We start from the raw sequence: 18,605 nt of genomic DNA, 5'->3' as shown, positions 1-18,605 counted from the left end.
TCCTTTCAAAGGTCGACACAAAGACTTATGCATGCATTTATAACCAGCAGACCAAAGAAAACCATCAATCGTCTGCAAATTATACAAAACGCTGCGGCACGAGTCCTTACAAAATCCAGACGGAGGGCTCACATCACACCCGTCCTGAAGGCTCTGCATTGGCTACCTGTCAGCTTCAGAATAGACTTCAAGATTCTTCTACTGGTTTATAAATCACTCCACAACCGTGCTACAAAATATATGTCTGACATGCTTGTTAGATAAACACCAGCAAGATCCCTGCTGTATGGGTTATGTTCATGTTGTTATATTGAATGTGAGCTTCTATGCTGCTGTATGGGTTATGTTCATGTTGTTATATTGAATGTGAGCTGCTATGCTGCTGTATGGGTTATGTTCATGTTGTTATATAGAATGTGAGCTTCTATGCTGCTGTTTGGGTTATGTTCATGTTGTTATATTGAATGTGAGCTTCTATGCTGCTGTATGGGTTATGTTCATGTTGTTATATTGAATGTGAGCTTCTATGCTGCTGTATGGGTTATGTTCATGTTGTTATATTGAATGTGAGCTGCTATGCTGCTGTATGGGTTATGTTCATGTTGTTATATAGAATGTGAGCTTCTATGCTGCTGTTTGGGTTATGTTCATGTTGTTATAGTGAATGTGAGCTTCTATGCTGCTGTATGGGTAATGTTCATGTTGTTATATTGAATGTGAGCTTCTATGCTGCTGTATGGGTTATGTTCATGTTGTTATAGTGAATGTGAGCTTCTATGCTGCTGTATGGGTAATGTTCATGTTGTTATATTGAATGTGAGCTTCTATGCTGCTGTATGGGTTATGTTCATGTTGTTATATTGAATGTGAGCTTCTATGCTGCTGTATGGGTTATGTTCATGTTGTTATATTGAATGTGAGCTTCTATGCTGCTGTATGGGTTATGTTCATGTTGTTATATTGAATGTGAGCTTCTATGCTGCTGTATGGGTTATGTTCATGTTGTTATATTGAATGTGAGCTTCTATGCTGCTGTATGGGTTATGTTCATGTTGTTATATTGAATGTGAGCTTCTATGCTGCTGTATGGGTTATGTTCATGTTGTTATATTGAATGTGAGCTTCTATGCTGCTGTATGGGTTATGTTCATCAGAATGTATTCATTCTCATCATGATCTGTGTTTCAGGTGACCATCTCATGTGACACACAGGAGTCGATACGTTCAGTTACAACCACTGCTACTTCAGCAGGTTGACATTGTGGAGGTGGAGGACGTGAGCCTGTCTTCTGTGGTGTTCTGAGAGGTCCAACACCTGGGTGTCCCAAGTCAGTGATAGCTTCAGATTAGTCAAAGCATACTAGAGAGAAGTTATGTCCTCTGTTTGAACCGTGCTGATGTTGTTGATTTAGTTCACACTAAAGAGTACATTTTGATGCCACTTAACAGTATTTGAGCAGTTTGTGGATTACTGTGCAATCTGTATGAGTGTGTGTATGTGCTTGTCTTTGGTGCATAGAGGCGAATTCAAATGGGCCCCCTAAATATATGCGGCCCCCCCAAAAACCAAAATGAACAGGTGTCACTGCCTCTAAACTTCAGCCCCTGATGCTTTTCCCTCAACCCCTAATGATTTGGGATCCTAGCAGCGATTTGTACCTAATCCACATTTGTATTTAGTCTTGATTGTGTCTTTGTTCCTTCAATAAAGGACCCACCCACCACCTACAGTCTGTATATGTCTGTATGTATGCTTTGAGATGATAGTCCCTATTTTGTCAACTCTACTGTATGTACTGTAGTCCAAAGATAATTTCTCAACTTGAATGTTGATGCTCAAAACATCCCTCTTCAAGGACAGAGATGTACAATTACTTAGACATTTAAATCCCATCATTTAACATGTGAATATGCTCAGGGATACAGACCTCAGTTTCTCCAGTTTGCAGTGTGGACTCCCCAGTCCAGCAGAGAGCAGCTTCACTCCTGAATCCTGCAGGTCATTGTTACTCAGGTCTAACTCTCTCAGGTGGGAGGAGTTTGAGCTGAGAGCTGAGGCCAGCACTTCATATGAGGCTTTGTTGAGGTCACATCCAGAGAGTCTGAAATTACAAAGTAAACATGTATGACTTTTTGTTCCTTAATGACATGTTAATCTTAATGATACGATTTGCAATATACACATTAATATACACATATCATGTAGCCTAAGGCTTAATAAAGGGTACCCAGCTTTCAATAACTCGTAGGCTACCTCATCTCTGGCCAGTGACCTACAACATTCCTAGCCTTCAAACCAATACGCTAACCTCAAGAGGAGAAGCTTCTCAAACATTTAATTTGATAGCTTACAATATACAGCATGTTATATTTTGATATGGGGGGAATGAACACATACAGCTCAAATGACAGGTTTTAAGCTCACTGTTGATGTGTAGGCCTAGAGGATGATAGAACTGTCAGCTCTCAGCCCGCTGCATGCTGTAAGCTACATGGACCAATACAGAATATAGTCACTACTGATCACTTTTCAATCATGTGTAGGAGCCTACATGAAATTAATAGTGAAATGAAAGTCCTATGTTGCAAAAAAGGCATTTTTAACTTGTGGCCATCCACAATGATATGAATCGATAACTGACGCAGCTTCTAGGTGATGTATCCGTTGGTAGCATACGATTTAGAGAAATCAGCAGTAGGCTAGTTTGGGCTAGTTTGCTGCACCACGACAGAGGTGACTGCATTTGCACCTTTTCCTGAATAATAACGAGGAATGAGGGTAGGAAAAATACCTGTTTCCATGGCATTTGTGCTTTCAGAATAACTGATTCAGGTTCACACCTTATGGGCCTCTATACATAGATTACACTTGACCAGTATTTAGTCCTTGATCTTGAGGAGGGAGAAATAGTGTTGGTGTTTCCATGGCAGAGAGCTCCCGTTGTCAGAGCCATAGACAGAGCTGCCAGCCGTGTAGGCGAGGGATTGTTGATGCATTGCGCACGGTTACTTTCTAACGTGTTACTCCTCACTGGATGTATGTATGGTGCAATGTGAGGAGGTGGAAACATGCCAAGCGCTGAGGTAGCAGTTTTTAAAAGTTATAGGGGGGTCAGCTCCAGCTGGTTCTGACCAGTTAAAGACCGACAATCTTTTTTAGAAGATCAGAGAATAGATGGGAGTAAGAATGCCTCACTGACTAAAACTCATTACACATAACATATAGGGGAGACACACAGAGCTCAGTAAAGAGCATTCGTGCAGAGCGAGGTGCACGCGTGATCACACACAACAACAGAGCAGCAGAGCACGGGAGAACACGAGAGCACTGAGAAACTACCACACAGCTCTCCCAGAGCACGGGAGAACACGAGAGCACTGAGAAACTACCACACAGCTCTCCCAGAGCACGGGAGAACACGAGAGCACTGAGAAACTACCACACAGCTCTCCCAGAGCACGGGAGAACACGAGAGCACTGAGAAACTACCACACAGCTCTCCCAGAGCACAGGAGAACACGAGAGCACTGAGAAACTACCACACAGCTCTCCCAGAGCACGGGAGAACACGAGAGCACTGAGAAACTACCACACAGCTCTCCCAGAGCACGGGAGAACACGAGAGCACTGAGAAACTACCACACAGCTCTCCCAGAGCACGGGAGAACACGAGAGCACTGAGAAACTACCACACAGCTCTCCCAGAGCACGGGAGAACACGAGAGCACTGAGAAACTACCACACAGCTCTCCCAGAGCACGGGAGAACACGAGAGCACTGAGAAACTACCACACAGCTCTCCCAGAGCACGGGAGAACACGAGAGCACTGAGAAACTACCACACAGCTCTCCCAGAGCACGGGAGAACACGAGAGCACTGAGAAACTACCACACAGCTCTCCCAGAGCACGGGAGAACACGAGAGCACTGAGAAACTACCACACAGCTCTCCCAGAGCACGGGAGAACACGAGAGCACTGAGAAACTACCACACAGCTCTCCCAGAGCACGGGAGAACACGAGAGCACTGAGAAACTACCACACAGCTCTCCCAGAGCACGGGAGAACACGAGAGCACTGAGAAACTACCACACAGCTCTCCCAGAGCACGGGAGAACACGAGAGCACTGAGAAACTACCACACAGCTCTCCCAGAGCACGGGAGAACACGAGAGCACTGAGAAACTACCACACAGCTCTCCCAGAGCACGGGAGAACACGAGAGCACTGAGAAACTACCACACAGCTCTCCCAGATGCTGACACGGTGAAGTCCACATAGTGTCAGCTAACAAGATAAGCGCTGCTTTAGACAGGGAGTAAACATTTATATATACAGTAGGACCCCACTCATCCGAACTTCGGGGATCCGAACCTCCCGGTCTATAGGACAGGCTTAAAAAACTTTTTCTTTTTTTTTTTTGAGCCTGTTATCTGGTTACTGGTGGGATTTTCATTACAGTACTGTAGGCCTACTTGCATTTAAATCTGTCATAATAAACATGTACTGTATCCTACTGTGAATAAAAACAGAACAGTATGTAGATCTACATGTTGCCTGTAGGCTGTAGCCTACTGTCACGTTTAATTTCTTTGCTCTAATGTCGAGCGCAAAACGCAAACGAGTCTGCTGCGCGAGAGCTGCATTCCTTGGTAGCCAGAAAGCGCGTCAGCAACATGAAGCAGAGGAGCATCGAGTCATTATTCGTTCCCAGTTAATGGACTTCAGGAACACAGACTTGTAAGCATGTAGATTAGCCTACGAGGCCTACTTTATTTGTTAAATAATAGCCTACAGCCTAGGCCACGTTAGCCTACATCGGTTGTTTAGGCTGCAATAGCCACACGACAACTTGTCTGTCAATACATTTATTTATTGATTGATTATCATTTGCTCTAATTGTTCTAATGTTGGGTTGTTTTTAGGCTATACCATTTTGTTCTGCGAAAATACAGTAGCCTATCGATGCAGCGTGGGCCTCATTTTAGAATAAAGTAGGCTATTTGATCAAAGCATGCACTCAAGTGGAAATTCGTTTATTTTATTCTAGGCTACTGTAGGCCTATTATAGGCTAGGCTATATGAGTTTAGTTGGCTATTTGATTGCAATTTTGATGCATTTTCACAAGTAATTAAGGGTATTTATCGGTCTATTATGAGTCTATATGAAACAAGTACCACTTATTGAATTTGGTGCATTTAAACAGTCATCCGGACATTTCAGAGATACGAACGACCTTCGGTCCCGTTGGGTTCGGATAAGTGGGGTCCTACTGTACATACATATATATATTTTGAGTCTGATACTTCTATATATTTGTTCTTTCCTCCCTCCTCTGACTAAAGGTAAATAACTGTGGGCCTGACAGAGCGGAGCGAGGCATTCAGAGAACATAAAAGGACGAAGGGCCTCAGTCTGTTGGAAGTGGGCTAGACGTGTTTCCAGCTCTCCTGGTGGACGGCATTAATGACACACTGACCGATAGCATTCCTATATGATAGCATTCCTATATGATAGCATTCCTATATGACAGCATTCCTATATGATAGCATTCCTATATGATAGCATTCCTATATGATAGCATTCCTATATGATAGCATTCCTATATGACAGCATTCCTATATGATAGCATTCCTATATGACATCATTCCTATATGATAGCATTCCTTTATGACATCATTCCTATATGATAGCATTCCTATATTATAGCATTCCTATATGACACCAAGAGTTAAAGCCTCTGGAAACTCAAATCCACAAAAGTCTTCTAACTATTTAATTTAGTGTATTATGTACATAATAAAAAACATGTTAAAGTATTAGCAATTACTTTCTATCAAAATTTGAAATATTCTCATTTAAGTTTTTGTAACATTCCTGACAGTGGGTTTGAAATGGGCGTTGTTTAATTTGTTTAATGTGACGTCATTATATCCGAGATCCAATCATTAAAAAATGCACGTTAGTAAGTCCTACCTCCCCGCTAAATCTGCCTCGTCGACAGCAAATTTGCAGTTAGCTAACATATTTGATCCAGCCTAGTATCGTTGTCTATTTTTATCTATCCATCTAAGGTATCTATTTTTATCTATCCTCTATCTCCCCACCCTGTGCACCATCATGATTGTTTGTGCTGTCCCTGGGTGCTCATCGGTAAGATGACAACAATTCATTCTTTAGTTTTCCAACTGTGTTGGATTTAGAGAAACAGTGGACCGCGTTTTTGATGAGCCGTGGTGGAGCAGTCAGGAAACATACCTTCATATGCTGCGCTCATTCATTACATTCTGCCAGAAAGCCATGGGTTTTGCACAACGGCTATGTCTTGTAGCTGGAGCAGTACCCTCTCTCCCTCCACTTCAGCCTCTCTCCGATGCCCAGAGCCTAGAGATCGATCATGTAAGTTACTTGCTAATGATAAAGTTTAAGTAAATGTTCCATGTTTATTGTTAACCTCACCTTTTTCTAAAGAAATCTAACATTGTTAGCTTGCCAACTCAATGCTTTGTAGCTGCTTAGCAGCCTAATAATGTTAGCGCTAGCTAGTATGGTTAGGACTAGCTGTGGCTAACTAATTCTACTAATGGATAGAAAAGCATTTTGGAACTCACCATTCAGTGATCGATTAAAATGAATTATTTGGAGATGGCAGGGCTTCTACTGTATTTCTGTATCCTTGAGTATCTGACGGCTCAAACATATATGGCTGGACTTTTAGTTGCTGTGCATAGTGCGTTGCTAGTTTTGATGAGATTGTTTGTCATTGGCGGATCAAAATGTCAATCAAATCCTGATCTGACACCTGGGTTTCCGTTAGCCGGTAATTACCGTTTTTTGTCAGGAAAAATCCGTTGAAGTCCGATATATTAAAATCTCTCCGGTCATAATGTCCGGAGAAATAATTCCCCATAATTGTATTAGGCCTACAATAGGCTAAAATTAAATTTCCATATATTATGATTCCTTTTGAATAAAAAAAACCCGAATAGGCCAATTAATTTTGTTCCGTTAATGTGTAGGCTATTGGCTAGTAGGCCTATGCGATGAAAAAACAGCCGTAAGATAAACCTGCCTATAGGCTAGCGGGCCACCATAGATAAACCTGCCTATAGGCTAGCGGGCCACCAAGCGAGAGAGAGCCTGATCGAGGTACGGAGCTTGAGGCGAAAATGGAAATGCCTATTAATATCGAATGGAAATTAGCCTATGCACGTTGTAAGTTCTTACACTTTATTTAAGTAGGCTACAGTATATTTATTTTCAGAGTTTTGTTCTATTTTAGCCTATCTGATAAAAGGCCGAAATTAGACTATAGGCCTAGCCTATGAATTCCAATCAGCGCAGCCGCAAGCCTAGTTGCCTAACCTCTTGCACTTTTAAATAAAATGTTATATATCTAGACATGCATTGTGTCATTTCTGTATTTAGCCCAGCCCGCCTATCAGTTGTTTCTCAACAGTTATGTCCTCCTCATCATCATAGCCTACTGCGATGTCCGTGGTTATAATGATGCTGTTTTATTGATAAAAAGGGTAAGCTAAAACTGGAAAGAGAAATTAGTAAACACATATTAGCCTACTGTCGCGAATCCCAAACCAATTAGCCTGCATCCTCAAATCCGATTCATGCAATTGAAATAAACATTCATGTTCTAGGCTACAGTCGCAATTCAAAGGTGACTATTTTTGTGGCTGTGCAATTACATAGGCTATACTGTAGGCCTAGCGCATGGAATCATGACAGCCTATCACACATTTAATCATACGGATGCGAAATAAGACAATAAATGCCATATATAAGCTACACAACGGCCAATCACCGCGACAAACACCTATAATAGGCCTAATATTATATTATAATATAATGACCGGAATTTCTCCAGTTTGTCCGGAAAAGTCTAATCTTCCCGGACACATTGACCGGTACCGATTTTCGGAGGGTTAGGGTTAGGGTTAACGGAAACCCTGTCTGACACGCCCACACATTCCTGAGAAATGGTCTAGAGAGCAAAATGAGCCGTTTTTGGATGCTTAAAGAGACACATTTGCTATCATATATGCATTTTTACTATTTCAAGCCAAGTTTCCAGAGGCTTTAAGGAGCTGCATGAAGCAGACATACATATTTCTAGCTGACGGCGAGAAAAGTACTCTGCCTAAAATATCATGCTGTAGAGCATAGGCAAGTACTCTTCATATGTATAGTAAATTGTGTTTGTAACTTAACTGTGGTTCATCCAGTCATAAATTCAGAATGGTGGTAAATATTGTAGATGGATGAGGGACAAAGTAGTGAAGATGAGATCATTTGAATGGGGTTTAGTAACACAGGGACCTGTTTTAGTGAGGGGTAAGGGGTTTTAGTAACACAGGGAACTGTTTTAGTAAGGGGTAAGGGGTTTTAGTAACACAGGGAATTGTTTTAGTAAGGGGTAAGGGGTTTTAGTAACACAGGGAACTGTTTTAGTACGGGGTAAGGGGTTTTAGTAACTCAGGGAACTGTTTTAGTAAGGGGTAAGGGGTTTTAGTAACACAGGGAACTGTTTTAGTACGGGGTTTTAGTAACACAGGAACTGTTTTAGTAAGGGGTAAGGGGGTTTAGTAACACAGGGAACTGTTTTAGTAAGGGGTAAGGTGTTTTAGTAACACAGGGACTTGTTTTAGTAAGGGGTAAGGGGTTTTAGTAACACATGGACTTGTTTTAGTAAGGGGCAAGAGGTTTAGAAACACAGGGAACTGTTTTAGTAAGGGGTAAGGGGTTTTAGTAACACAGGGAACTGTTTTAGTAAGGGGTAAGGGGTTTTAGTAACACAGGGACTTGTTTTAGTAAGGGGTAAGGGGTTTTAGTAACACAGGGACTTGTTGTAGTAAGGGGTAAGGGGGTTTAGTAACACAGGGAACTGTTTTAGTAAGGGGTAAGGGGTTTAAGTAACACAGGGAACTGTTTTAGTAAGGGGTAAGGGGTTTAGTAGCACAGAGAACTGTTTTAGTAAGGGGTAAGGGGTTTAAGTAACACAGGGACTTGTTTTAGTAAGGGGTAAGGGGTTTTAGTAACACAGGGAACTGTTTTAGTAAGGGGTAAGGGGGTTTAGTAACACAGGGAATTGTTTTAGTAAGGGGTAAGGGGTTTAGTAACACAGGGAACTGTTTTAGTAAGGGGTAAGGGGTTTAAGTAACACAGGGAACTGTTTTAGTAAGGGGTAAGGGGTTTTAGTAACACAGGGAACTGTTTTAGTAAGGGGTTTTAGTAACACAGGGAACTGTTTTAGTAAGGGGTAAGAGGTTTTAGTAACACAGGGAACTGTTTTAGTAAGGGGTAAGAGGTTTTAGTAACACAGGGAACTGTTTTAGTAAGGGGTAAGAGGTTTTAGTAACACAGGGAACTGTTTTAGTAAGGGGTAAGGGGTTTTAGTAACACAGGGAACTGTTTTAGTAAGGGGTAAGGGGTTTTAGTAACACAGGGAACTGTTTTAGTAAGGGGTAAGGGGTTTTAGAAACACAGGGAACTGTTTTAGTAAGGGGTAAGGGGTTTTAGTAACACAGGGAACTGTTTTAGTAAGGGGTAAGGGGGTTTAGTAACACAGGGAACTGTTTTAGTAAGGGGTTAGGGGTTTTAGAAACACAGGGAACTGTTTTAGTGAGGGGTAAGGGGTTTTAGTAACACAGGGAACTGTTTTAGTAAGGGGTAAGGGGTTTTAGTAACTCAGGGAACTGTTTTAGTAAGGGTTAAGGGGGTTTAGTAACACAGGGAACTGTTTTAGTAAGGGGTAAGGGGTTTTAGTAACACAGGGAACTGTTTTAGTAAGGGGTAAGGGGTTTTAGTAACTCAGGGAACTGTTTTAGTAAGGGGTAAGGGGTTTTAGTAACACAGGGAACTGTTTTAGTAAGGGTTAAGGGGGTTTAGTAACACAGGGAACTGTTTTAGTAAGGGGTAAGGGGTTTTAGTAACTCAGGGAACTGTTTTAGTAAGGGGTAAGGGGTTTTAGTAACACAGGGAACTGTTTTAGTAAGGGGTAAGGGGTTTTAGTAACTCAGGGAACTTTTTTAGTAAGGGGTAAGATGTTTAGTTACACAGGGAACTGTACACAGGGAACTGTTTTAGTAAGGGGTAAGGGGTTTTAGTAACACAGGGAACTGTTTTAGTAAGGGGTAAGGGGTTTTAGTAACTCAGGGAACTGTTTTAGTAAGGGGTAAGGGGTTTTAGTAACACAGGGAACTGTTTTAGTGAGGGGTAAGGGGTTTTAGTAACACAGGGAACTGTTTTAGTAAGGGGTAAGGGGTTTAAGTACCAGGGAATAGTAACACATTTCTGGTTAGAGTGCACATACAGAGACAAGGAGGGAAGCTTTGAATTGTCCATTAGGCAGCTTTGTCCATTAGGACAAATCAAAGGACAGATCAGGGACCAATTCAAAGGACAGATCTTTTCTGATCATTGCTTTCATTAAGTGTTTAGCACCTTACTCAGCACTGTGCATTCTGTATATTGTATTTTATATTCATTTGTATCAGATTTTTTGTATTATTGTGTTTTGTATCTATAATTATATTTTTGTGTTTATAGTTTTATATCATGTTTTGTTTGGAGGGCTCCCTTCCAGAAGATACCTCTGGGTCAAAGGGACAGACAAGGTTAAATAGATTGATCAAATTGTATAGAAAGATGAATACTTACATAGCCTTTCTGCAGACCTGCACAGCTGGGATCAGTCTCCTCCGCCCCTCCTGTGATGTGTTGTATTTGTTCAGGTCAAGCACATCCAGAACCTCCTCTGACATCTGCAGCATGTAGGCCAGCGCTGAGCACTGTATTGGAGTCAGTTCGGTTGATGTCTTCTTCTGCATGTAAGCTTGGATGTCCTGCTGAACTGAATGGTCATTCATCTCCATCAAGCATTGGAAGAGATTGATGCACCTCTCTGGGGAGATGTTCTTCTCCTCATCCCCCCTGTTCTTGAGGAATCTGCTTGTTTCCTGGATGCTCTCTGGACTCCTCTTAATCTGAGGCAGCAGGCCTCGTAAGAGTCTCTGATTGGACTCCAGAGAGAGGCCGTGGAGGAAGCGGACAAAAAGGTCCAGGTGTCCATTCTCACTCTGCAAAGCTTTGCGTACCGCCCCCTCCAGCAGCTCATTCAGAGACAGCTCATCCGGAGGCTCCTCCCTCCTCCTCCTCCATGGCAACGCAGCAAGGAAGCGCTTCTTCAGTAGCTCAATCGGAGCCAGCTCCTTGGACACAGATTTGGTCTTCCTTTTAAGGAAGGGCTCCAGTGCCTCCATGTTCTTGGTTGCGTAACAATGGTAAATGTAGACAGCTGAGAAAAACTCCTGAATGCTCAGATGCACAAAGCAGTAGACTGCCCTCTGAAAAAGCACTGACTCTTCTTTGAAGATTGCTGTGCAAACTCCTGAGAACACTGCTGCCTCTTGGACATCGAGGCCACACTCTTTCAGGTCTTCTTCATAGAACATGAGGTTGCCCTTCTCCAGATGGTCAAACGCCAGCTTTGCCAGCTTCAGGAGAACTTCCCTGTCGGCCCTCAAGAGCTCCTCCTGGTCGGTCTTGATTTCCCCTTGATACTTCTGGTTCTTCAGCTTCGTCTGAATGAGCAGGAAGTGTGTGTACATCTCAGTCAAGGTCTTGGGCATCTCTCCTTGCTTCTCTGTACTCAGCATGTGCTCAAGGACTGTGGAAGAAATCCAAGAGAAGACTGGTATGTGACACATGATGTAGAGGCTCCTTGATGTCTTGATGTGTGAGATGATTCTTCTGGCCAGGTTCTCATCACTGATTCTCTTCATGAAGTACTCTTCCTTCTGTGCGTCATTGAACCCTCGTACCTCTGTCACCCGGTCAACACACTCAGAAGGGATCTGATTGGCTGCTGCAGGTCGGGAGGTTACCCAGAGGAGAGCAGAGGGGAGCAGATTCCCCTGGATGAGGTTGGTCAGCAGCACATCCACTGAGGTTGACTCTGTGACATGACAGCAGGTCTGGTTCTTTCTGAAGTCTAGGGGCAGTCGGCTCTCATCCAGACCATCAAAGATGAACGTGGCTTTAGAGACAGCAAGTTGCTCTGCATCTTCCATGTGTAGTTCTGGGTGGAAAACATTCAGCAGTTGGAGTAAACTGTACCGGACATGTCTAATCAAATTCAGCTCCCGGAAAGGAAGCACAAACATGACTTCCACATCTTGATTTGCCTTTCCTTCAGCCCAGTCTAAGATTGACTTCTGCACACAGACGGTTTTTCCAATACCAGGAACGCCCACAGTCAGCACAGTTCTGATGGGTCTCTCTTGACCAGTCAAGGGTTTGATGGTTCTCTCTTGACCAGGCAGGGGTTTGATGGGTTTCTCTTGACCAGGCAGGGGTTTGATGGGTCTCTCTTGACCAGACAGGGGTGTGATGGGTCTCTCTTGACCAGACGGGGGTGTGATGAGTCTCTCTTGACCAGGCAGGGGTGTGATGGGTCTCTCTTGACCAGGCAGGGGTGTGATGGGTCTCTCTTGACCAGACAGGGGTGTGATGTGTCTCTCTTGACCAGGCAGGGGTTTGAAGATGTCATTGTAGTTGATGAGTGTGTCATATGTGGTTTGTTTCCTGGATGCTCTCTCAAGTTGCCAAACCTCATGTTCATTATTAACCCCTTGACTCTGTCCCTCTGTGATGTAGAGCTCAGTGTAGATGCTGTTGAGGAGGGTTGCATTCCCTGTTTTTATGATTCCTTCAATCACATGTTCAAACCTCCTCTTCAAAGTGGCTTTATGATCCTCTACGACTCTTTGGAGACCTCTAACAACTAAGGAGAGACAGGAAGTACAAGAAATTAGATTGACAGGAATACAAACATTCATAGCAAATATGACTACAAATATGACTACAGGCTTTGCGTTCCCCAGGGCTGAATGATGCTATAGACATGATTTATTTCCTATAGATCTTCTACCTTCAGGAATTTGGTAGTCCTCTCTTCTGCTTACAAGGGTTATTGATTATGATTATTATATATGTATTTTCTTATTTTCTTGGTGTCTCATTATGTGACTGTAACCCAGGACAAGTGATGTTGATTTTGTGTATTTTCCTGTTGTCCTTTTCTCTAGTCTAGGTATTGAGTCTCTTGTGTGTTGAACAAATGTCAGTAATGTATATGTGACAAGGATGTCCTCCTGTGGGCAGCATGATTTATCCAGTTCCCAGCTACACAGCTGTCTAGAATTGTGATCACTGGCCGCACCCATGGGTGCAGCCTGCTTAGCCTATTAAGGCCTTCTACTGACTTTTGCTCTAGTTTGTAACTCGCCCTGATGAAGGCCCCATGGCCAAAACATGTTGGCTGTTTTATTTTATTCTGTTCTAAGATGAACTAGCCTATAATTAAAGCTTTTTAATCAAGAAGAGTGCCTTGGACCTTTTTGATGAATGCATGGCAAAGCTCTACAGATGGTGAGAGGATCTAAATCATGTTAGAGAGCAGATTACCAAGTGAATCTCTTACTTGTTTCATCACTTCTCTGAACGTACTGCTCTCTGGGTGGCTGCAGTACAGGTGGTGTTCTGGGTCTCTCTCTACACTGGGGGCAGGCGTGGTCTGCTGATGGACCAGGTGGTGTTCTGGGTCTCTCTCTACACTGGGGGCAGGCGTGGTCTGCTGATGGACCAGGCTGCTGCCAGTAGGAAGTGATGCAGGCTCTGCAGAACCTGTGTCCACAGGAGGTGAGGACTGGGTCCCTCAGCATCTGCTCACACACAGCACACCTGGACTGATCCTCAGTCAGGGCTGCCCTGCTCCCCTCACTGCAGGGACAGAGGAACCATGTGTGTTAAGAGATGTTTCATACAGTAGGAACACCAGGGTAAGAGGGTGTTGGCGGGTTTTTGGGATAATGTAAAAAAGATTTAAGACTCTATCAAGGACCAACTAGTGGTGTGTGGGGGGCGGAAAGAGAGAGAAAGAGAGAGAGAGAGAGAGAGTGTGTGAGTGCTGCTAGAGTTAGGGCTATGATTTACAAGACAGATTTGGTATAGTCAGCTAAACAGCTTTGAGAGAGAGACGAGAGAGAGACATGAGAGAGAGAGAGAGAGAGAGAGAGACACGAGAGAGAGAGAGACATGAGAGAGAGAGAGAGAGAGAGACATGAGAGAGAGAGACATGAGAGAGAGACATGAGAGAGAGAGAGAGACACATGAGAGAGAGAGAGAGACATGAGATAGAGAGACATGAGAGAGAGAGAGACATGAGAGAGAGAGACATGAGAGAGAGATAGAGAGATAGACAGAGAGAGGGAGAGAGAGAGACATGAGAGAAAGAGAGAGACATGAGAGAGAGAGAGAGACATGAGAGAGAGAGAGAGAGAGAGAGAGAGGGAGAGAGAGAGACATGAGAGAGACATGAGAGAGACATGAGAGAGAGAGAAACACAAGGAGTCACAGAGATAGTTTGAGACATATAGAGACACAGAAAGAGAAGAAAGAGAGGGAGAAGGATAGATAGATACAGTAGATTAGATTAGATAGATAGATACAGTATAGATGAGATAGATACAGTAGATTAGATTAGATAGATAGATACAGTATAGATAAGATAGATACTGTAGATTAGATTAACCGGTAAGAGTGTTACTGAAGTAACAGTTGATAGTTTTTAGTATGATAAAAAAGCTACAATTATTACAGTATTGGTAGCTACAGTATTACATCATTGGTAGTTTATGACATTATTAGCTGAAATATTTCTACTATGAAAAGGACTGGTTGCTCCATAGATCTGTCACACTTCATTTTTATGATGAACATGTTATGATCATCATCATCATCATCATCTTCATCCGCTTATCCAGGGTCGGGTCGCGGAGGCAGCAGCTCCAGCAGGGGGCCCAAGACATCCCTTTCCCTAGCAGCATCAACAAGCTCTGCCTGGGGAATCTTTAGCCGCTCACAGGCCAGTGCGGAGATGTAGTCCCGCCACCTAGTCCTGGGTCTACCCCGCGGCCTCCTCCCAGCCGGACACGCCTGGAACACCTCCCTAGGGAGGCGCCCAGGAGGCATCCTCACTAGATGCCCGAACCACCTCAACTGGCTCCTTTCGACGCAAAGGAGCAGCGGCTCTACTCCGAGTCTCTCCCGGATGACTGAACTTCTCACCCGATCTCTCAGGGAGACCCCAGCCACCCTCCGGAGAAAACTCATTTCGGCCGCTTGTATCCGTGATCTCGTTCTTTCGGTCATGACCCATCCTTCATGACCATAGGTGAGGGTGGGGACGAAGATAGACCGGTAGATCGAGAGCTTTGCCTTCTGGCTCAGCTCTCTTTTCGTCACAACAGTGCGGTAAAGCGACTGCAGAACCGCACCAGCTGCTCCCCGGCCAAACTCCCTCTCCATGCTTCCCTCACTCGTGAACAAGACCCCCAGATACTTGAACTCCTTCACTTGGGGTAAGGACTCATTTCCTACTCGGAGCGGACAGGCCACCGGTTTCCTGCTGAGAACCATGGCCTCAGATTTAGAAGTGCTTATTCTCATCCCAACCGCTTCACACTCAGTTGCGAACCTATCCAGAGAGTGCTGGAGGTCGCAGGCAGCTGATGCCATCAGGACCACATCATCTGCAAAAAGCAGTGACGTGATCCCCAGCTCACCGAACTGCAAACCCACCTCCCCCCCGCTACGCCTCGATATCCTGTCCATGAAAATCACAAACAGGATTGGTGACAAAGCGCAGCCCTGGCGGAGGCCAACACCCACCGGAAAGGAAGACGACTTACTGCCGACGACCCGGACACAGCTCTCGCTCTGGGTGTACAGGGATTGGATGGCCCTAAGTAGGGACCCCCTCACCCCATACTCCCGCATAACTCTCCACAAGACCTCTCGAGGGACCCGGTCGTAAGCCTTCTCCAAGTCCACAAAACACATGTAGACAGGTTGGGCAAACTCCCAAGCCCCCTCCAAGATCCTTGCGAGAGTGAAGTTCCACGACCAGGACGAAATCCGCATTGTTCCTCTTCGATCTGAGGTTCGACTATCAGCCGGACCCTCCTTTCCAGCACCTTGGAGTAAACTTTCCCTGGGAGGCTGAGTAATGTGATGCCTCTATAATTCGCACACACCCTCTGGTCCCCTTTTTTGAATATTGGGACCACCACCCCAGTCTGCCACTCCTTCGGCACTGACCCAGACTTCCACGCAATGTTACAGAGGCGTGTCAACCAAGACAGCCCCTCTACACCCAGCGCCTTCAGCATTTCTGGACGGATCTCATCAGTCCCTGGGGCTCTGCCACTGTGGAGTTGTTTGACTACCTCAGTGACCTCCTCCAAGGACATTGACGACCCCCGATCATCTTCCGGCTCTGCCTCGATCGTAGAGGGTGGATTAGTCGGGTTCAGGAGTTCCTCAAAGTGCTCCTTCCAATGCTCAACAACCTACTCAGTTGAGGTCAGCAGTGTCCCCTCCTTGCTGTATACAGCTTGGATGGTCCCCCGCTTTCCCTTCCTGAGGTGTCTGATGGTCTTCCAGAAACACTTTGGTGCCAACCGAAAGTCCTTCTCCATGGTTTCTCCGAACTCCTCCCACACCCGCTGCTTTGCCTTGGTCACGGCCGAAGCCGCAGCCCTCCGGGCCAGTCGATACCCTGCAACTGTTTCTGGGGTCTCCCGGGCTAACATAACCCGGAAGGCCTCCTTCTTCAGTCGGATGGCTTCCCTCACCACCGCTGTCCACCACGGTGTCCGAGGGTTACCGCCCCTTGAGGTACCTATGGTCCTCAGGCCACAGCTCCCAGCCGCAGCTTCAGCAATGGAGGCTTTGAACACCGACCACTCATGCTCGATGTCCCCAACCTCCACAGGGATGCCTGAGAAGCTCCGCCGGAGGTGGCAATTGAAATCTCTCCGGACAGGCTCTTCCTCCAGACGTTCCCAGTTCACCCTCACTACACGCTTGGGTTTTCCAGGTCTGTCCAGAAGTTTCCCCCGCCATCGAAACCAGCTCACCACCAGATGGTGATCAGTGGACAGCTCTGCCCCTCTCTTTACCCGAGTGTCCAAAACGCATGGCCTCAGATCAGATGATACGATAATGAAATCGATCATCGACCTTCGGCCTAAGGTGTTCTGATGCCAGGTGTACTTGTGGGCATATTGTGTTCGAACATGGTGTTTGTTATGGACAAACCGTGACTAGCACAGAAGTCCAACAACAAAACACCACTCGGGTTCAGATCGTGGTGGCCATGCCTCCCAATCACGCCCCTCCAAGTTTCTCCATCATTGCCTACGTGTGCATTGAAGTCCCCCAGTAGGACACTGGAGTCCCCTGCAGGAGCCCCCAAAAGGACTCCACTCAGGGTCTGCAGGAAGGCTGAGTACTCTGAACTGCTGTTTGGTGCATAAGCACAAACCACAGTCAGAGTCCCCCCCCCCCACAGTCCTAAGGCGCAGGGAGGCGACCCTCTCGTCCACTGGGGTGAACTCCAGCACAGAGGCGCTCAGCTGGGGGCTAGCTAGTATAGCCACACCTGCCTTACGCCTCATACCGTGAGCAACTCCGGAGAAGAACAGGATCCAACCCCTATCCAGGAGTTTGGTTCTGGCGCCGGTGCTGTGCGTGGAGGTTAGCCCCACCAGGTGTAATTGGTATCGCTCCACCTCCCTCACAAGCTCCGGCTCCTTCCCCCCCAGCGAGGTCACGTTCCATGTCCCCAGAGCCAGCCTTTGCCGCCCGGGTCCGGTCCGTCGGTGCCCCCCGCCTTCACCGCCACCTAGTTGGCAGCGCACCCGACCCCGACAATTCCTCCCGCGGGTGGTGGGTCCACGGGACGATGGAGGAGGAGATGGTGCTTTCACGTTGCTTATTCGGGCTGGGCCCTGCCGGGCTCCGTGGTAAGCCCGGCCACCAGGCGCTCGCATGCGGGCCCTCCGTCTGGGCCTGGCTCCAGACGAGGGCCCCGGGCTTCCTCCGGGCCGGGTCTCTCTTCCTTTTTGGTGTTCTGTCATCAGGGTTTTTTCCTGTAACCCCAGGTAGGGGGGCTAGGGGGTACTACCACTTGCCCAAGGTGGACCCCCAGACTAGTGGAGGGAAGGAGGTGTCTTACTTCTCCATTCTAGTTTTGCAACTAGCCACTGCCGCATGTTATGATGTAAATCTTAATGTTTACTTCATTTTACAGAATAACTAACATGTCACCTTTATAAAGTAAATACAGTTGTCCATATTTACCTTTTCTCATCGGGGGTCTTTCCATCACTGAAGTTGATATGACGATCCATAGACCTGTCACTCTTCATGGAGACACAGCTGGGTCCAGGTGAGGCTGGTCTCTGCTGTTTGATCCTGTCAAAGACACAGAGACATCACCAGAGTATTATCAGCTGTAGCTGCTGTGTTTGTTGGAGTGGAAATGTAAATCAATATGAACCATGAAAAGGTTCAGACTAATTTTAAAAGGATTTATGAATATCTCTATCAAGGTCCATCTAGTGGTGTGTGTATGTGTGTGTGTGTGTGTGTGTGTGTGTGTGTGTGTGTGTGTGTGTGTGTGTGTGTGTGTGAGAGAGAGAGAGAGAGAGAGAGAGAGTGAGTGTGCTGCTAGAGTTGGGC

General features: G+C 45.6%; 1 protein-coding gene across 1 annotated transcript in view; it reads right to left on the bottom strand.

The window, feature by feature from the left end:
- The window catches only part of LOC311309867 (uncharacterized protein), a 61,914-nt gene extending 43,585 nt beyond the window's left edge, over window positions 1-18,329 (bottom strand). Inside the window, exons 1-4 of the mRNA XM_084439206.1 lie at window positions 18,225-18,329; window positions 13,501-13,799; window positions 10,677-12,801; window positions 1,929-2,102 (exon numbers count right to left, since the gene is read on the bottom strand). Of these exons, the coding sequence (XP_084295332.1) occupies window positions 1,929-2,102; window positions 10,677-12,801; window positions 13,501-13,799; window positions 18,225-18,292 (2,666 nt within the window). The 5' untranslated portion in view covers window positions 18,293-18,329. The remainder of the gene's footprint in view (window positions 1-1,928; window positions 2,103-10,676; window positions 12,802-13,500; window positions 13,800-18,224) is intronic.
- Between the last annotated feature and the right edge of the window lie 276 nt (window positions 18,330-18,605).

Source organism: Borostomias antarcticus (assembly GCF_949987555.1).
Source record: "Borostomias antarcticus genome assembly, chromosome: 1".
Classification (NCBI taxonomy): domain Eukaryota; kingdom Metazoa; phylum Chordata; class Actinopteri; order Stomiiformes; family Stomiidae; genus Borostomias; species Borostomias antarcticus.
The sequence above is the reverse complement of the archived record's forward strand: the minus strand, read 5'-3'. Positions and strand labels throughout refer to the sequence as shown.